This window comes from Lissotriton helveticus, chromosome 11, assembly GCF_964261635.1.
Source record: "Lissotriton helveticus chromosome 11, aLisHel1.1, whole genome shotgun sequence".
NCBI lineage: Eukaryota > Metazoa > Chordata > Amphibia > Caudata > Salamandridae > Lissotriton > Lissotriton helveticus.
Window position 1 is genome coordinate 68,285,300 of NC_136072.1, and position 20,011 is coordinate 68,305,310.

At 49.2% G+C, this 20,011-nt stretch overlaps 1 protein-coding gene across 1 annotated transcript in view; it reads left to right on the forward strand.

Annotated features, from left to right (window-relative positions):
• The window catches only part of PSMD2 (proteasome 26S subunit ubiquitin receptor, non-ATPase 2), a 95,821-nt gene that overhangs the window by 67,973 nt on the left and 7,837 nt on the right, over nucleotides 1-20,011 (forward strand). The window contains exons 16-18 of the mRNA XM_078666088.1: nucleotides 6,449-6,532; nucleotides 7,260-7,428; nucleotides 17,526-17,620. Of these exons, the coding sequence (XP_078522214.1) occupies nucleotides 6,449-6,532; nucleotides 7,260-7,428; nucleotides 17,526-17,620 (348 nt within the window). The remainder of the gene's footprint in view (nucleotides 1-6,448; nucleotides 6,533-7,259; nucleotides 7,429-17,525; nucleotides 17,621-20,011) is intronic.

Here is a 20,011-nt window from a genome sequence, read left to right on the forward strand (position 1 = left end):
CGCATGACAGGGGTTTTTTCTCTGACTTGAAGGGTCGCAACAATACCCTCTGACTTCTTGTCGAGAGGAAGGACTCGATCCAGTTGAAGGCAGTGCCACCAATGCCTATCTGTTTAAGTCGATCAAGGAGGATAGGGTGGGAGACCGTATCGAAAGCTGCGGACAGGTCGAGGAGGACCAGCATGGCCTCCTCGCCCCTGTCCACGCACTCCCGAATTGTTTCGGATACTTCCAGCAAAGCCGTCTCAGTGCTAAATCCGGCTCTAAATCCGGATTGTGATCCATGCAGCAGAGAGTGATTTTCTAGATATTCCGTGAGTTGCAGCTGCACGGCTTTTTCCAGGACTTTAGCGGGTTTAGGGAGGAGGGAAATGGGGCGATAGTTAGCAAAAACAGTGGGATCTGCATCCGCTTTTTTTAGGATGGGAATCACCAAGGCCTCCTTCCAGGTGGTAGGGAAGAAGCCATGGTGGAGGGAGGCATTCCAAATGGAGAGGAAGGAGCAGGCTAGTGAAGGCGCCAGTTCTCCCATGAGTTTCGCGGGGATAGGATCGGAGGGGGCGCCGGATTTGCAATGGGTGAGTAACCTGATAGCATCATCCTGGTTGAACTTGTTAAAAGAAAGAAAGGACGGGGACTCTGGGGGACTAGTGGGGGGAGGCATGGGGGCTAGCCCTGTGGGGAAGGAGACACAAAGTTTATTAATCTTATCGAGGAAGTAGTCTGCGAGTCCTTCGCAAAGAGCCTGACTCGCGGTGTTCTGAGGAGCCCTGGCCGGAGGATTAATAAAATCTTTAACAATGCTAAAGAGGGTTTTAGATGAGTTTTTGGCCTTGGTTATTTGAGAGGCAAAGTGATCTTTCATAGCGATTTTTTTTTTTGTTTAAGGAATTTTTTCAGGGCAGATCTGTATAAAAGTTTGGCTTCGAGGTCGTAGTTTAATCTCCACTTACGTTCGAGAGCTTTACATCTGCTTTTCTCCTCACGGAGGGGGGTAGTAAACCAGGGGGCAGAGGGTCGCAATCTAGTGGAGGTGATGATTTTCTGGGGGGCGATGGAGTCAATCGCATTGACGAGGGCAGCATTCAGCCTAGAAACATTTTCATCTATGTCAGAGGAGAGGTACTCTGTCTGAAAGTGGAATACCGGGTCCAGGGTAGCACATGTAACCTTGTGCCACTTTCTTCCCAACTCCTTCCTAGGGGCCAGAGGGGCAGTTTTTCGTCCAAGGGCAAGAGAGAAGGGGATGAGGTAATGGTCAGTCCAGGTAAGAGGGAGGGGAGGGAGGACAGTGATATTCGAGAAATTAGCGAATATGAGGTCCAGGGTGTGACCAGCCACATGAGTGGGACCTACGACTAATTGTTTGAGATTCAGGCTATCCATAGTTTCCAGCAGATTGTTTGCCTTCACGCAGAGCGGGTTGTCTACGTGGAGGTTAAAATCGCCCAGGACAATGAAATATTGGTGTTTGAGAGATAAATCAGCCAGTTGGTGGAAAAGGGCAGTGAGAGAAGGGGAGGTGGCGGTGGGGGGATTGTAGACTAATGTGCCAGCCAGGATAACTGCCGCGGAGTCGGATATGGAAAAGTACATGGCTTCAATTATACCAATATTAGTAAGTTTGGTAAAGGTCAGCTGGAGGTGGGTTTTAAGAATGACGGCTAGACCGCCTCCAGATTTACCGCCAGCCCGGTTCAAGCATTTTATATCATATCCTGGGGGAATAGCCAGATAGATATCCGGAGAAGAGGAGTCAGTGATCCAGGACTCGGTGAGAAAGAGAATATCCCATTCATCTGAGGAGATGGACATCCAGATGTCATTGGCATGACGGGGGAGAGAGCGGCAATTGATCAAACCAGCTTTCAGGGTACGCTGATTAGAAAAGGGTAGCTGTGACGGGGGACGAGGAGAGAGACCAGGTTGGTAGGGCGGAAGGGTGAATTTGCATTGTGGGCAAAGGAAATGAGCGGACTCCAGGTGGTTTGGGATGCAGCGAGTGCTGGTCGAGCAAGGGCGAGGATTAAGTAGGTGTAGTTGGGTATTGGTCCAACACGTACGGACGGGGCTAGTGGAAGAGGCAGGGGGTCTGGCCCTGGGCCCGGTCCAGGCCCGGACGGGCCCAGACGGGCTTGCCTTTGGCGCGCCTTCGGCGCGCTGACGGCGCGCCCGCTGCGCCCGTCCGCTGCGCTTCCTAGCAAGACACATTTTTAATGTCTGTGGAAAAGGGCGTCATGGGGGTGTGGCCAGCTGAGGTGGGCGTGTCCGCCGTGGCGCCTCGCCCTCAGTGATGGCGAAATGGAGTGTTCGTTGCAGCGCTAAGTCCGCTGTTTCAGTGCACGGGGTAAGTGATTAAAAGAACAAGGTATCACACAGCAAAGTTTTTAAAAGTACAGATTCACTCCCGGCTTTCCGCCTCAGGAGACTCACAATTTAAAGTGACGCGCTTTCCAGCTGCGCGCACTTTATAGTGATAAGAAGGGGGCGTGGCCAGCTGAGGTGGGCGTGTCCGCCGTGGCGCCTCGCCCTCAGTGATGGCGAAATGGAGTGTTCGTTGCAGCGCTAAGTCCGCTGTTTCAGTGCACGGGGTAAGTGATTAAAAGAACAAGGTATCACACAGCAAAGTTTTTAAAAGTACAGATTCACTCCCGGCTTTCCGCCTCAGGAGACTCACAATTTAAAGTGACGCGCTTTCCAGCTGCGCGCACTTTATAGTGATAAGAAGGGGGCGTGGCCAGCTGAGGTGGGCGTGTCCGCCGTGGCGCCTCGCCCTCAGTGATGGCGAAATGGAGTGTTCGTTGCAGCGCTAAGTCCGCTGTTTCAGTGCACGGGGTAAGTGATTAAAAGAACAAGGTATCACACAGCAAAGTTTTTAAAAGTACAGATTCACTCCCGGCTTTCCGCCTCCGGAGACTCACAATTTAAAGTGACGCGCTTTCCAGCTGCGCGCACTTTATAGTGATAAGAAGGGGGCGTGGCCAGCTGAGGTGGGCGTGTCCGCCGTGGCGCCTCGCCCTCAGTGATGGCGAAATGGAGTGTTCGTTGCAGCGCTAAGTCCGCTGTTTCAGTGCACGGGGTAAGTGATTAAAAGAACAAGGTATCACACAGCAAAGTTTTTAAAAGTACAGATTCACTCCCGGCTTTCCGCCTCAGGAGACTCACAATTTAAAGTGACGCGCTTTCCAGCTGCGCGCACTTTATAGTGATAAGAAGGGGGCGTGGCCAGCTGAGGTGGGCGTGTCCGCCGTGGCGCCTCGCCCTCAGTGATGGCGAAATGGAGTGTTCGTTGCAGCGCTAAGTCCGCTGTTTCAGTGCACGGGGTAAGTGATTAAAAGAACAAGGTATCACACAGCAAAGTTTTTAAAAGTACAGATTCACTCCCGGCTTTCCGCCTCAGGAGACTCACAATTTAAAGTGACGCGCTTTCCAGCTGCGCGCACTTTATAGTGATAAGAAGGGGGCGTGGCCAGCTGAGGTGGGCGTGTCCGCCGTGGCGCCTCGCCCTCAGTGATGGCGAAATGGAGTGTTCGTTGCAGCGCTAAGTCCGCTGTTTCAGTGCACGGGGTAAGTGATTAAAAGAACAAGGTATCACACAGCAAAGTTTTTAAAAGTACAGATTCACTCCCGGCTTTCCGCCTCAGGAGACTCACAATTTGGTGGAATCCACACAATCTTTGCAAGGGCCGACCGTTCCAGGCGCCTGTGCTACAGATTATCCTGACGACGGACGCATCTCTCCAGGGATGGGGAGCTCATGTACTCCACTATACGGTGCAGGGACTATGGACAACGCAGCAAAAGAGGATGCACATAAACTACCTAGAACTGATGGCAATCTTCATGGCATTGATGGCATTCAAAGTACATCTGTGCAACAAAGTCGTGTTGATCCGGACGGACAACATGACGGCCATGTACTACATTCAAAAGCAGGGAGGTACACACTCTCCACAGTTGTCTCTTCTGGCTCAGAGCATGTGGAAGTGGGCCATTCAGAGGAACATCTTCCTCATGGCGGAACACCTCCCGGGCAAGGACAATCAGATGGCGGATCTGCTCAGCAGGTACAGCCACCAAATGCACGAGTGGGAGATAAATCCATCAGTACTCCACCCGTTCTTCCAGCAGTGGGGTCATCCAGAGATAGACCTGTTTGCCACAAGGGAAAACGCAAAATGCCAAAGCTTTGCCGCCAGGTTCCCTCACCCACAGTCGCAGAGCAATACGATATGGATGAACTGGTCAGGCAGATTTGCGTACGCTTTTCCCCCAGCACCTCTCATACCGCTTGTGGCACGAAAGCTAAGGCAACACTCGATGACACTCATCCTGGTTGCTCCAACGTGGGCACGCCAACCATGGTACACCACGTTTCTAGAACTCTCCGTGGTACCGCATCAAAGGCTGCACCTCACACCCAGGCTTTTGACGCAGAACCATGGCGACATTCAGCATCCAGATCCGCAACAGCTCAACCTGGCGATCTGGCTCCTGAAGTCTTAGAGTTTGGCTACCTTAACTTGCCTCCTGAATGCATGGATATCATACGGGAGGCAAGAAAGCCCACCACCAGAGCTTGCTATGCAGCGAAATGGAAGCGGTTTGTCATTTACTGTACTGAACACAACATCAACCCGCTAGATGCATCCACTCCCAACATCATCTGTTATTTGTTACATCTTTACAAATGCAATCTAGCATATGCTTCCATTCGGATACACTTATCCGCCATAGCGGCTTATCTCCAAAACAGGCAGCATCTCTCCGTTTTCAGAGTGCCTGCCATTAAAGCCTTCCTAGAAGGACTGAAGCGGGTCATCCCTCCCAGGACCCCGCCAGCTCCTGTATGGAACCTCAATGTGGTCCTCACCAGGTTGATGGGCCCACCTTTTGAGCCTCTACATTCATGTGAGATTCAGTTCTTAACGTGGAAAGTGGCTTTTCTCATTGCCATTACGTCTCTACGACGTGTTAGTGAGCTACAGGCGCTCACTGTACAAGAGCCATTCATTCAAATTCACTCCAACAGGGTGGTGCTGCGCACTAACCCTAAATTTCTTCCTAAAGTGGTTTCGCAGTTCCATGTCAATCAGACCATTGAACTGCCCGCGTTCTTTCAAAACCCAGAGACAGTAGCCGAAAGAATGCTCCACAATCTTGATGTCAAACGGGCTTTCGTGTACTACATCGATAGGACCAAAGACTTTAGGAAGACACAACTCTTTGTTGCCTTCTCAGCCCAGCACAAAGGCAACCCCATTTCCAAAGCAGGTATAGCCAGGTGGATCGTTAAGTGTATTCAAATTTGCTATCACAAGGCTAAGCGCACTTTGACGGTCCCCCCCAGAGCCCACTCCACCCGCAAGTTGGGGGCCTCCATGGCTTTCCTTGGTAATATCCCTTTGGAAGATATTTGTAGAGCAGCCACATGGTCTACACCACACACATTTACTAAACACTACTGTGTAGATGTGCACTCCAAGCAGCTGTAGGGCAGGCTGTTCTTAAGACACTTTTTCAAACGTCTGCAGCTGGCACAGGCGGCCGCCGTTAATGGAGGGACTGCTATTTATTCTATGCTATAGATATGAATTCAGCAGCCCACATGCCTCGAACTGAATATGCTACTTACCAGTATGCATCTGTTCTTGGCATGTAGGGCTGCTGACATTCATATCGCCCGCCCTCCTCCCCGGCGCCTGTAGTGGCTGCAGAATTTACACTTACTCTTAGCATGGTCATCACTCACACTGTTACACTCCATCATCGCCACAATGGCTAAAAACAATCTGGGGATGGAGTTGATGCCCATGCGCACTGTAGTCCAGGGGAGGAGCCACCTATCTCGTGATACTTCGAAGACTCTTCCAGGACAACAATGTGCAATCATCCGGACCCAACACTAGGCGGCGATCTATGCTATAGATATGAATGTCAGCAGCCCTACATGCCAAGAACAGATGCATACTGGTAAGTAGCATATTCAAATTGTCTCATCAGAGGAAAGGATCAAAACCATGGAGCTACCTTTCCCACCTTTATTCATATTTCTGTAGTTTAGAAAATCACGTATTTCTTCAGATTATTCACTCTTTCAAGAATTGCAATTTATTATTGCCATTTTTTACGTATGAATTCAAAGTACTCTTGATAGCCATTCTGTATTTTTTATTCTTTGTAAAGTGTCACACTATAGTGTTCTGTCTTTTCCATTCTGTGCTTGTTCTTTGCTACTTTCCACCCAAGTAGGTATGTTGGGGTTCATGCCCCCCCTATTTTTTTTTTCTGTGGCCTCTTTCTGCACTTGTCCCCTGTTCCATCTGTTTTCCTGCACTTGAGATCATGAACCTCTCTATGCTGTTTTTATGCTCACTCACTCAGCTGATGATTATGATTCCCCCTTCTTCCACTCTGTTCTCATGTTCTCGTCAATCCTTGTTCTTAGGGTGTTGCTGTGCTCGGGATTGCCTTGATTGCCATGGGAGAAGAAATCGGAGCGGAGATGGCGCTTCGTACGTTTGGGCACTTGGTAAGTCACAGTGAGCATGAATTTTTCTTTTTCTTTTTGGAGCTCTAGCTTTGTCTGGTTGCGCTTATTAATCTGCAGTTGAAAAAGTGTATGTTTGAAAGTGGGAAGCATTTGATGGCATGTATAAGGTTCAAGGTGTGCACAGAGACGTACAACGCAACCCTGCATCTAGGCGTCTTGGTGCCACAAAAGAGGGGAGCCAAAGAAACATATGACCTACCTTCCTTAATGCCATTGTTTTATGTTGCGGGAGTAAATGTAGCTAGTTTATGGTGCAGGCTGCACTGATTATACTGTTCCTTTAAGGTAACTCTGATAGCTATTCTTTAATCATGGATAATAGGCATATCGCTGTTCAACTCTGTTTGGTACAGATGCCTCGGGCAGTATTGTGGAAGGCATAGGATGTAATGGATCCAGTGAAGTGGGTGAGGTGGAGTTATAGTTTGAGTTTGTTCCTTCAGACATTTTCTGGGTCATGTGCAGGATTTTAGTTCAGAAATGGCCTGTTGGTCGATAAACTGACATGATGCCCAGCAAAGAAGGCAGTCTGCTGAGGATTGGCTGTCATTCTGTGATCATTGTATTGTATCTCAATTTTGGGAAATTTATAAGACCAAACAAGAAATCTGCAAATTCAATAACAATGATAAATACCGCCCCGGTCACTACCTTTCAGTAGCCACGCACTTTTCTTAGTTTCTCATCTCATTTATTATTTTTGCAGCTCCGATATGGTGAACCCACTCTGAGGCGGGCTGTCCCGCTTGCCCTGGCACTCATTTCAGTCTCCAATCCACGGCTCAACATCTTAGACACTCTCAGCAAGTTCTCCCACGATGCAGACCCAGAGGTGTCCTACAATTCAATCTTCGCCATGGGCCTGGTTGGCAGTGGTGAGTCACTTTTTTGTATTCTTGGAACTGCTAATCTTGGTCTGATCTCCCCAAGAACAGTGTGTCTCTGTGTGGGGCATTGCACAATAACTTTGTATTTGTTTCCATCTAGGGGAGAATCCACGGGCAAGGTGTGGCCTGACTCTACCTTTTATTGTCTATATTTCAAACGGATTTCAACTGTTTTTTCAAACTTACATGTGCACAGACTAGTTCCTTCGATACATATGTGCAATCGGTAGCTATTTACGTTCATGTGGGGAAAACACAAACTGGATGGGGGTAGAGCAGAAGGGACCTAAAAAGTATACAGCAGTTTTCACCCTGCGGCCCGTTGTGCGAACAAGGGCATGCACTTCCAGTTAGGTAGCTTACAACCCTGCATGCATTAGTACCTCCCACTCCATAGGACATGGGCACTCTTACAGAGTGAGGGCAAAGATGGCACTTAGGGTATGTAAGATCGATAGCTAAATAATAATTCGGAACTGGAAATCAACAAGGGCGATGGAGGTCCAACCACGGAAGATTGTGAGGAGGAAGTGACACCTGCTTTCTGGCAGATAGCCCACCAGATAACTTATCCAGGTTTCATGCAATTTTGAAGAAAGCTGCAAAAGAGCTTGGCCTTTCCAAGATCACGCATTAGCACGCTTTATGACAACCCAGACTCCTGCATTGCTGTGGATGTTCTGTTCGTACTTGCCACACCTCTAGTTAGCAAGTGCTAACGTTTCCATGCCTTGGGCGTAAGAGTTGGCTCTGTGATTGCGCCATCTATCAGGGCAGCCAGCACCAATTTGAGCTCCTACGACTGGCCGAAGTGGATGGACGTTACACTAGTCCTAGATTCCGTTTCAGAAGACAAACCGAACACTGTGAAGTAGCACATGCCTCCGCCCGATATTATTGATGCAGCATTGATGTATCAAATGTAGGCTTCTGCCAGTTAGTTGAAGTATATGTTCTCTGTTGACAAACCTGGTGAAAGAGCACTTCAGCCAAAAATGCAGAGGATGGTTTTGAATAAGCCTGACGCTCTTTTGCAAAACGAAAGATTAGTTGTTACCTGGTATCAAAACCAATATGGACACTGCATGCTCCCTGGGGCACTATAGTCTCACAAAACTCAAAATTTCAATCTTTGTAGATTAGTGCTACAGAGGAGGATCCTCACAATATGCTCTTAGGCCAGTACTGTTAATCATAGTGATTAAGGGTATTCTAAACCTTAGTAACAAAATCCAAACAAGCGTTCGCAAAAAAAGAAAACTAGCTTTGCCGTCGATTAAGACATCCATAAGTAACCATGACTTCCTAACACTGACAGTCTTACCCCTCGGTCCATCCACGGGGGGGGTCAGATTGTGCTGTAGGATGGAAGATCTCTTCAGACTGCCGGGCACTTCACACCCTTGAAGTCTTGCACATAACACGTTTTTCCTCCAACTTTGAATAATCCCCTACACTTACAATAGGAGATTCTTGAGTGCCTCCACGAGTACCTAGAGTAGCAGTCTTGATTGCTGTGTGAGCAATAAAGGCTTCTCTAGCTTTTTTTAGGTCTCGCGACCTATCAATGCGCGCAAGCGCATTGAGCGGAGCGAGAATTCAAGTGCTCGAATCCTCGTCAAACCAAGGGCTTCTTGGTGAGGTTTTCTTTAAGTTCACGTGAATCACGTGATTAAACAAGCACGCGCATCAGCCTCCCTCCCTCCCTCCCTCCCTCCTAGTTGCGTTTTTTCACGGCCGCACAGCACATCAAAGGGCTTCTCCCAGCGTGTGCTGTGCGGCTTCTCCTCCCCTAATTATTCATGGCTGGCCGGTGGCCGGCCGTACTTTCAGTTTCCCGGCGCTCTGCATTATCAGGTACGTGTTGGTGACGATTTACACAGCACTCTTGTTTTTACTGCTTCATGATGGAGGAAAAGTCCACAAACCAGCCTGCCCCCCTCTCCTCCTCTCCCCCCATTACACAGACTGTGGCTTCGACCCTGCATAGCGCTCTGCTGCAGTTCTGCTGGATTCGCGCTATATAAATATAGCATACTACCCTACAGTCCTGACTGTCGAGCGCGCTCTCTTTCTTATTTGCCTGTTCTTTATTCTTTCCTTCTTATATTCCCATCTTTGTTCGTTTTTACATCATTTCCCCCATCAATTTACTCAAACCTAAAATTACTTGACTTGCTTCCCTCTCACTCCCCTCTTTCCTTGCTTTCATTCACCCTTCATAAAATATTCTCTCCTCCCTTCTTTCCTCCAAGCCAATTCTCTCCGCCCTTACTTCTTCCCATCCTTCTGGCTCTCAACCCCTGCTTCCATCTCTCCCTCCATTTCCTTCCCCAATTTTGATCTCTCCATGCCACGTCCCTCATCCTTTTAGTGCCTTTCCATGCGCCCCCTTCCAGGACACGCACACACATCATGCTATATGGGCCTATATGTGATACTTGGGGGCGGGGTGGGGGGTATTGGCAGTAGAGGAACGTATGTATGCACACACACGTTCCTTGTACCATTGTACCATGGTGTCAGCTTCTCTTTCAGTGCATTCATGCCTCCGTTATTTTAACACACTCGCGCTCCTCACCCTTTCCCAGAATACATAATGTCTCCTCCAGCGGGTAGGCACAAACAGGCAGGAACCGGCCGTGTGGACATGCTGTTCCTGTCCCTGGGTGCTTCTACCCCATTACAGGCGCACGAGCTCGCAGTATAGCCGCACCACGTGGCACAATAAATCCACAAGGTAAAGTGTGGAGCTATGCAGTAAAGGCCATGTATATTTATTGGGTTCTTGTATTTTGAGGGCTCACGGTGGGGCTGGCCTCCTAGGGGGGCTGTCTCTCGATGTACGGAGGGAAATTAAAAATAAATTTGTAGCCAAAAGGCAATTAGAACAAAAACCCTTGCCTTTATTTATTTTTTTGCTTCAAAATAAAGTGTGTTCTACACAGCAGCCCCACAGTGTCGGCTTCTTTGTTTTTCAGAGTTTTGCTTGTGCAATATTTATGGGCTCCCGGTGATTTCTGGGACACTTTTGTACTCACTCAAGTTCGCACTTCTTACTAAGCTGATGGCAGCGCTTACTGGTCGGAGGGGGGCTTAATGGTCAGAGGGGAAGCCGTAACCAGCACTGGCGTTGCCAATAGGTCCCGCAGTAGGAAAGTTGGAGCTATTACAATTGCAAATAACAATGCCTTTTATTTTTGTTTTCATTTTAAAAACATAAAGGGCTTTGTCATATACAAAACCAATAGCTCCAACTTTCCTACTGCGAGACCTATTGGCAACGCCAGTGCTTGTTCTGGTTGACTTCAAGCGCCTCTCCTGGTCTAAATGGACGTGGTCCATGAGACTGGCCTATGTCATGGTGCACGAGCATGGTCCTTGTTCACCTGGCACAACAAAAATCAGCAATGGGATCACGATATTACAGTTGGGATACTCAGGGCGGGGGTGCACGTTCTTGGGGGCTTTTCCGTCTCAACAAAGGTGTAATGTTCGAGGCATGTGGGCTGCTGAATTCATATCTATAGCATAGATCGCCGCCTAGTGTTGGGTCCGGATGATTGCACATTGTTGTCCTGAAAGAGTCTTCGAAGTATCACGACATAGGTGGCTCCTCCCCTGGACTACAGTGCGCATGGGCATCGACTCCATCCTCAGATTGTTTTTTTCCGCCATTGGGTTCGGATGTATTTTCGTTATTTCCAGTCGGAATCGACATAAACTTTTTTCGAGGCCAAAAGGCCTTTTTTCGAACCGTCGGTATTGTTTGCGTTCGGTCCCCGGTTCACTTCCAACTCAGTTAGTCGGATATCCAGGGAGTTGTGTGACTCTTCGGTGATCGAGGCCCAGTCGACGCAGCAAGACTTTCGACGGCATGGAACGGATGTCCGTTCAAGAAATGTCCCGTGTGTGGATCGAAGTACCCACACATTGACGTCCATCCAGTGTGCAACAAGTGCCTGTCACCGGACCACGACGAAGCCAGCTGTATGGCCTGTTCCAGGTTTCGTTCGAAGAAGACGATTCGGCTTCGGCGTGTGGCGTGCCTCGAGGCCCGGCGCTCGGCCCCGGCACCGGTGGACATCTTCGAAGACGGACAACAAGTTCAGATGCAGATTTCACCTCCAACGGTGGACATCGAATACGACTACGAAGCGGATGTCGAAGGCCAAGACGTAGAAGTCGTCGATGAGGTAGGGGACGACGATGAGGCCTATGGGGCCATGGAAGATAGCTCAGAGGAAGAGCTATGCCCCGTTCGGACAATTACAAAGGCTCAGGTCGAGGGATCGCCACATGGCCTTACCCAAGACTTTATACCAGCATCCACGGCCCCGCCTTCCGGCCCGGCTACGGACACTTCGGCGGAGCCGCCATTGTCCAAAAGGAAACCGAAACCTTCGGTGTCGACAAAAACAAAAATGGTCGAGGCGCCATCGAAACCGAAGACGTCTGCTCCCACATCGACGCCATCGTCTTCCGAGGTGCCGGCCCACTCAAAGCCGAAGAAAGCCATCGACCCGGTCAAGGTGCCGAAAGTGGTCAAGGTCGTCGAGCCGAAAACAAAACAGGCCGTCGACTCGGAGCACAGCAAGATCGTCGAGCCGAAAACAAAGAAGGCCGTCGACTCTGAGTCAAGCAAGGTCGTCGAGCCAAAGTCCAAGAAGGCTGTCGAGCCGAAGTCGGGCAAGGGCATTGAGCCGAAGACTGGGACGCCGACGCCAGTGGTCAAGGCCGCCGATCCGAAACCGTCGGGGTCGACCTCTGCAACCACGGACAGAGATCGTAGCGCCCCTAAGAAGGATGCTCCTACGCCTCGAGCGGAAAAGCCGAAGTCATCGACGCTCTGGTTCTCCCCTGGGGGTGGACCGAGGTCAACTGTCGGATCGACGAAGCCGTCCGCTTCCTTCACGAAGCAGATCTCGGACTCCCTCAAGCGACTTAGGGACAAGGCTTCAGCGTCGGAACCCAAGACGCCTTCCACCCCGAAGCAAGCTGTCACGACGCCAAAGACTTCGGCGCCGATCCTCTTCACGTTGCCGCCGAAGGTGGCGCCGAAGGCCTTCGCACCACGCTCGGTGCCCCAGGACTCTGTGGTTTCGAAGCCGCCTCACCCGGCTGGGAGTTTGAAGCATCGACAACCCTTACTAGAGGAGCAGTCGGAGCCTTTCATCGATGCCGACACTGGAAAGCTTACGTTTTACAAAAGGAAAATCACTGCGTTGCAGCCTTTGGAGTCATACACTATTCCTCTGAAGCGCAAAAGGCCTGCTCCAGAAACCCCGGTCTTGGTCGAACCAATACTTCCTCGCACTACAGGAATTGTAACACCCTCACCCACTTACTCTGATGGAGAGGATGCAGGAGAGCAGGACGAGGAATACAATTTTCCTGCCAACACAGAGCCTGATGTACAACAGGACTCATGGGTGGAGGCAGATGACCAAGGGGATCAGCACACCGTCCATGACCCTCAGGTGTACAACGTCAAGACCTCCCACTGAGGATTCTGCGGCATTTAATGCCTTGATTGAGAGGGCAGCTAAAAACCACGACGTGGAAATGCATGCTGACCCTGTGGAGGTGGACTTTCTCTTTGATACTTTCTCAACTGCTGAGAAGTCTGTGAAAACTCTTCCAATGCTGAAGGGGGTCCTCAAGCATGCTGCGGACATTTTCAAGGAGCCCACGCGGTCAAGGGTGGTCAACCCTAGAATTGAGAAAAAATACAGACCGGCACCCTACTTACATCAAGGGCCAGTTGCCATTGGACTCTTTGGTGGTTTCTAATGCCCGCAAAAGGGCGAATTCGCAGACCACCGGTGAAGCTCCTCCCCCAGACAAAGAATCAAAAGTGCTGGAGGCATCAGGAAAGAGTAGCAGCTCAGGCGGCCAATATCTGGCGTATCTCTAACACGCAGGCACTCTTGGCTAGATACGACAGGGCACACTACGACACACTAGAGACCCTGTTGCAGCATTTGCCTGATCAATATAAAGAGGCAGGGGAGATGCTTATCCAGGAAGGGAAGCTCATCTCGAACGCTTCCATCAAATGTGCACTAGATGTTGCGGACACTGCTGCCAGAGTAATTAACACCAGTGTGATGCTCAGACGTCAGGCATGGCTTAGGATCTCCGGGTTTAAGCCGGAAATACAAACTACCAACCTTAACCAGCCGGTCAACCCTGACAGATTATTTGGTCCTGAGGTGGATACCACCCTGGAGAAAATAAAGAAGGATACCGAAACTGCCAAGTCCATGGGGGCACTCCAGTCCCAGCAGTTTCGGGGGAGCACTTTTCGTCGCTCAGGCAATAGAGGTGTTACCAGAGGCCGGATGTCCCAACAAACACAGTTCAATAAAGGTGGGGCTCAATCCTCTTACACCAAGCAGAGTAGAGGAGGTTACCGGGGCAACAGCACCAAGGGCAGAGGCAGGGGCAACAACAACTCCCGTTCCTCCGCCTCCAACAAACAGTGACGCCCTGTCACTGCCCCCGACCATTCCACGCCTGTCGGGGGGAGACTCCAGCAGTTCCTGCCAGTCTGGAAATCCATCACCACAGACAGGTGGGTCAGGAAACTTATCCAGTTCGGCTATTGTTTGGAGCTAACATCCACTCCACCCAACATACCGCCAAAACACCGTCCTATGTCAGCAGAGCATTTGCACTTATTGCAGCAGGAGGTTCTTGTCATGCTGCAAAAAGGCGCAATAGAGCTCGTGCCAGTGGAGGAAGAAGGCACAGGGGTGTATTCCCTGTACTTCTTAATCCCAAAGAAGGACGGGTCCCTCAGACCTATTCTGGACCTAAGGCCCCTAAACCAGTACATTCTCTCAGAACACTTCCACATGCTAACACTGCAGCAGGTTCTTCCATTGCTCAATCGGGGAGACTTCCTCGCAACCTTAGATCTCAAGGATGCTTACTTTCACATCCCACTCCATCCATCCCACAGGAAATACCTCAGGTTCACCATTCAGAATCGGCATTACCAATTCAAGGTCCTTCCTTTCGGGGTGACCACAGCCCCCAGAGTGTTCACGAAATGTCTGGCGACAGTGGCGGCGCACCTCAGGAGACAAAACGTCCATGTCTACCCTTATCTGGATGACTGGCTGGTTCAGGCAAAGTCTGCCCAGCAGTGCGCCGCCGATATGTCCCACACCATTCACCTTCTTCACGGTCTGGGCTTCTCACTAAACTATCCGAAGTCGCACCTTCAGCCAGCCCATGTGCGGCAGTATCTGGGCGCGACGATACATACTCTGGCAGCCACGGCTCAGCCAAATTCTGTGAGGATCGACAACATACAGTCGCTAATCAAAAAGTTCAGACCGCAACACTCACTTCCAGCGAGAGTGTTCATGCAGTTGATAGGCATGATGGCCTCCTGCATCTTCATCGTCCCGCACGCAAGGTTGCATATGCGTCCGCTCCAAGAATGCTTAGCGCATCAGTGGACTCAGGCTCAAGGACAGTTGAACGACCTAGTGTTGGCGACCGGTCGGGCATACAACTCTCTGCATTGGTGGACTCCACACAACCTTTGCAAGGGCCGACCGTTCCAAGAGCCTGTGCCACAGATTATCCTGACGACGGACGCATCTCTCCAGGGATGGGGAGCTCATGTGCTCCATTACACGGTGCAGGGACTATGGACGACGCAGCAGAAGAAGATGCACATCAACTACCTAGAACTGATGGCAATCTTCATGGCGCTCAAGTCCTTCAAAGTACATCTGTGCAACAAAGTCGTGTTGATCCGGACGGACAACATGACGGCCATGTACTACATCCAAAAGCAGGGAGGTACACACTCTCCACAGTTCTCATCTGGCTCAGAGCATGTGGAAGTGGGCCATTCAGAGGAACATCTTCCTCATGGCGGAACACCTCCCGGGCAAAGACAATCACATGGCGGATCTGCTCAGCAGGTACAGCCACCAGATGCACGAGTGGGAGTTACATCCATCAGTACTCCGCCTGTACTTCCAGCAGTGGGGTCATCCAGCGATAGACCTGTTTGCCACAAGGGAAAACGCAAAATGCCAAAGCTTTGCCGCCAGGTTCCCTCACCCACAGTCGCAGGGCAATGCGATATGGATGAACTGGTCAGGCAGATTTGTGTACGCTTTTCCCCCAGCACCTCTCATACCGCTGGTGGCACGAAAGCTAAAGCAGCACTCGATGACTCTCATCCTGGTTGCTCCAACGTGGGCACGCCAACCATGGTACACCACGTTTCTAGAACTCTCCGTGGTACCGCATCAAAGGCTGCACCTCACACCCAGGCTCTTGACGCAGAACCATGGCGACATTCAGCATCCAGATCCGCAACAGCTCAATCTGGCGATCTGGCTCCTGAGGTCTTAGAATTTGGCTACCTTGATTTGCCTCCTGAATGCATGGACATCATCCGGGAGGCAAGAAAGCCCACTACCAGAGCTTGCTATGCAGTGAAATGGAGGCGGTTTGTCATTTACTGTACGGAACACAACATCAACCCGCTAGATGCATCCATTCCTAATATCATCTGCTATTTGTTACATCTTTACAAATGCAATCTAGCATATGCTTCCATTCGGATACACTTATCCGCCATAGCGGCTTATCTCCAAAACAGGCAGCATCTCTGTTTTCAGGGTGCCTGCCATTAAAGCCTTCCTAGAAGGGCTGAAGCGGGTCATCCCTCCCAGGACCCCGCCAGCTCCTGTGTGGAACCTCAATGTGGTCCTCACCAGGTTAATGGGCCCACCTTTTGAGCCTCTCCATTCCTGTGAGATTCAGTTCTTAACATGGAAAGTGGCTTTTCTCATTGCCATTACATCTCTACGACGTGTTAGTGAGCTACAGGCGCTCACTGTACAAGAGCCATTTATTCAAATTCATTCCAACAGGGTGGTGCTGCGCACTAACCCTAAATTCCTTTCCTAAGGTGGTTTCGCCGTTTCATGTCAATCAAACCATCGAACTGCCTGCATTTTTTCAGAACCCTGAGACAGTAGCAGAAAGAATGCTCCACACTCTTGATGTCAAAAGAGCGTTGATGTACTACATTGATAGGACCAAGGACTTTAGAAAGACACAACAGCTCTTTGTTGCCTTAGCCCAGCACAAAGGCAACCCCATTTCCAAAGCAGGGATAGCCAGGTGGATCGTTAAGTGTATTCAGGTTTGCTATCACAAGGCTAAGCGCACTTTAACGGTCCCCCCCCAGAGCCCACTCCACCCGCAAGTTGGGGGCCTCCATGGCGTTCCTGGGTAATATTCCTTTGGAAGATATTTGTAGAGCAGCCTCATGGTCTACACCACATACATTTACTAAACATTACTGTGTAGATGTGCACTCCAAACAGCAGGCAGCTGTAGGACAGGCTGTTCTTAAAACACTTTTTCAGACTTCTGCAGCTGGCACAGGCGGCCGCCGTTAATGGAGGGACTGCTATGTATTCTATGCTATAGATATGAATTCAGCAGCCCACATGCCTCGAACTGAATATGCTACTTACCAGTATGCATCTGTTCTTGGCATGTAGGGCTGCTGACATTCATATCGCCCGCCCTCCTCCCCGGCGCCTGTAGCGGCTGCAGACCTTCTTGCATTTACTCTTAAGCATGGCCATCGCTTACACTATTACACTCCATCTTTGCCACAATGGCTAAAAACAATCTGAGGATGGAGTCGATGCCCATGCGCCCTGTAGTCCAGGGGAGGAGCCACCTATCTCGTGATACTTCGAAGACTCTTCCAGGACAACAATGTGCAATCATCCGGACCCAACACTAGGCGGCGATCTATGCTATAGATATGAATGTCAGCAGCCCTACATGCCAAGAACAGATGCATACTGGTAAGTAGCATATTCAACATATCTTTCTGGAGGCATTGGCATGCATGTTCATTGGCAGAAAGAGATTGGAATTTGGTTATAAAACTAAATTCTACGTTTTTGAGTTCTAAAACGCTTTGGTATCTATTGACTGGAGTATAATGTACAATTTACGTAGCTCACCGAGCATTGGGGCATGTGAGCTTTTTACATGTATAATAAAGAAATCTTTGTGTTCAACAGGTACAAATAATGCCAGGCTGGCGGCTATGCTGAGGCAGCTGGCACAGTACCATGCCAAGGACCCAAACAATCTCTTCATGGTGCGGTTGTCACAGGTATGTGCCAAATAAACCAGTAAAATAAACAAACATGTTGAGGTGAGAAACCGTGGCGGCTGGTAAGGTTTGAGAGTGGTGTGGCGGGGGGTGTTCGGGAAGTTAGTCACCATTTTCTGTGCAAATCTTATTAAACAGAAATGGGATAAAATGCCCAAATAATAACATAGCCCTGACCTCCTTTAGCGTAATGTACAACTGGCAAGACGTTTTGGGGATCATAATATCTCCAGTTCTAAGGTGTTGGCAACACAATGGGCAGGTATGATTACAGACAATTACACCAGCGGGAATGTCGGTGCTCAGCCAGGGCCAGGAATTCACAATTCAAAAAGTGTGAAACTGGCTAACTCCAAAGTTCTGTGACTTGCAGGAAGTCGTAAAATTGCACCTACGCACAATTGTTGTACAGTTGACCTAGTAGTCATTTATCGCTTACCTTTGTGGAACAAATGCAAAAAAATGGGCCTGGGCCTTAACGGCTGGTTGCTCTCATAATACCACACACTGTCACGACATACACAAGTCCCACTCCTGACGGGCACAGCACTGCAGGTTGCTAAGGGATAAGCTGCCAGCACTGCCGTAAATCAGACAGCTGCCTCAACCAAAAAACATGAAGTCGTTCTCACAGTTGCGCAGCAGTGTTCATGAAATGGCATCCACCACAACCAGGAGTTACAGAACCACGGAAAGCAGCCTCATACACTACAGGTCGAGTCTGCGCAGACTTGATTCCTGCTTCCCGCCTGCCACACCCTTTCCCAATGCGTCACAGAGTGGGGGTCTCACCCACGCCGTGTAATGAGTTCGGAAAGGATAGGGTGACCATGCTCCCCACTCTCTTGATTAATGTGGAGGCTTAACGATCCCGGGCTTGTATTTAAAATGCCTGGAGCTAACTTTACCTCCACGCCATCAGGGGGTGAAGACTAGGGCTTGAAGCTAGGTCTTTACCATGCTGATAACCTCACAGGCTTCAGTGCTGTGAAGTTGTCAGCCCGGCAAACATTTAGACTTCTTTGGGCCCTCCCCCGCCCCAGGGAGCAAACAGGCAGACGCAGTGACAGTCACGTGATGACGGTGTCCAGAATGGTAATTGGACTATGCCGGTGTTGATGAGTAGGACAGACAATGCCCCGTGTTCAACATAACCTGCTAAATTAAATTACACAAAGGGGTATGTTTTTTAAATGAAAACAAAAAATGAGCATTCAGCATTATTATTATTGATGAAGTAAACGGGGCAGAGCCCCGACGCCCTTGGACAGAAACCGCCACTGGTGTGAAATTAAGAAAGGAGCTTCTGAATCTCTGTGCTACAGAAACAGGTAATGGAAAGCCATGTGGCCTATTTTCCATTCTCTACAACATATTGCAGAACCCTGCACGTAGTTGCCCTGTGCACTGCAAAGAAGGAATGCGTACTTCTTACATTGTTCAAACTCCGATGTTTATTTGTTCAATTATGTTGATAAAATACAGTCCATCTTATGTAATCAATACTTTTATTTCTATGATCATTAAATACTCATTTATATTCTACAAAGATGGTTGCTTTTATTTCAAGTACTGTTCTGTGTTTATTTTTGTAACTGCTTCAATAGAGTTTGAGTAATGTGTACCGTTCGATTTTTCTACTTTGCTGTGCACAGGGTAACCCTAGCGAGGTTCCGCACTGTGTGTTTAGTAGGGGACGTGGTTTAAACCGGTGAGTTTGTCTCTTTAGCACATTTTACCTGCTCCAAACTATTTCACATATGTAAAAAGTGAATTGAATATTTACAATGTAGGGTATGCATTAACCCACCTTGAGTTGGACATTTTAGGACTAGCCTCCATTCTGCTGCTGTCTTTCTTTTTAACTAGACTGTAACAATGATGGTTGTTTTTTTTTCGATGAAATATTGTTTTTAACTTGGAGGCCGTGACGTGCCCTGCCTGGTGACGTAATTTATCCTCATGTAACTTTTTAGGAAACCTTGGTCTGTAAAGACATGCAATTAGGATGGCTGATTTTAAACCATGAAGTTGCGACTTTTAAAACCAGCACAATTTACAGCTATAGTAATCCGTACCTACAGACAATAAGCCGTTGGAGAAATTCTCCAAATTATTAACGCCGGTTGCTGGAATGAGAATTCTTTAGACCAAGGGGTCTTAATACTCTGCAGTGCCTAGCTCCTTTTGGAAGACTGATTTCCCTATTTTGGATATGAGATAAATCCTATTTTCAGGCAAACTCTAGCTACCTCAAAGTCCTGGACATCGTTCTACAAAGCACTGAAGGTTGTGATATAAGGAATGTGCATTGCAGTGCCCTTTGGGTTATGGAAGTCACAAACTTTAACTGGCTTGGAGAATCAGAACTTTATCTTGTGTGACGCATGG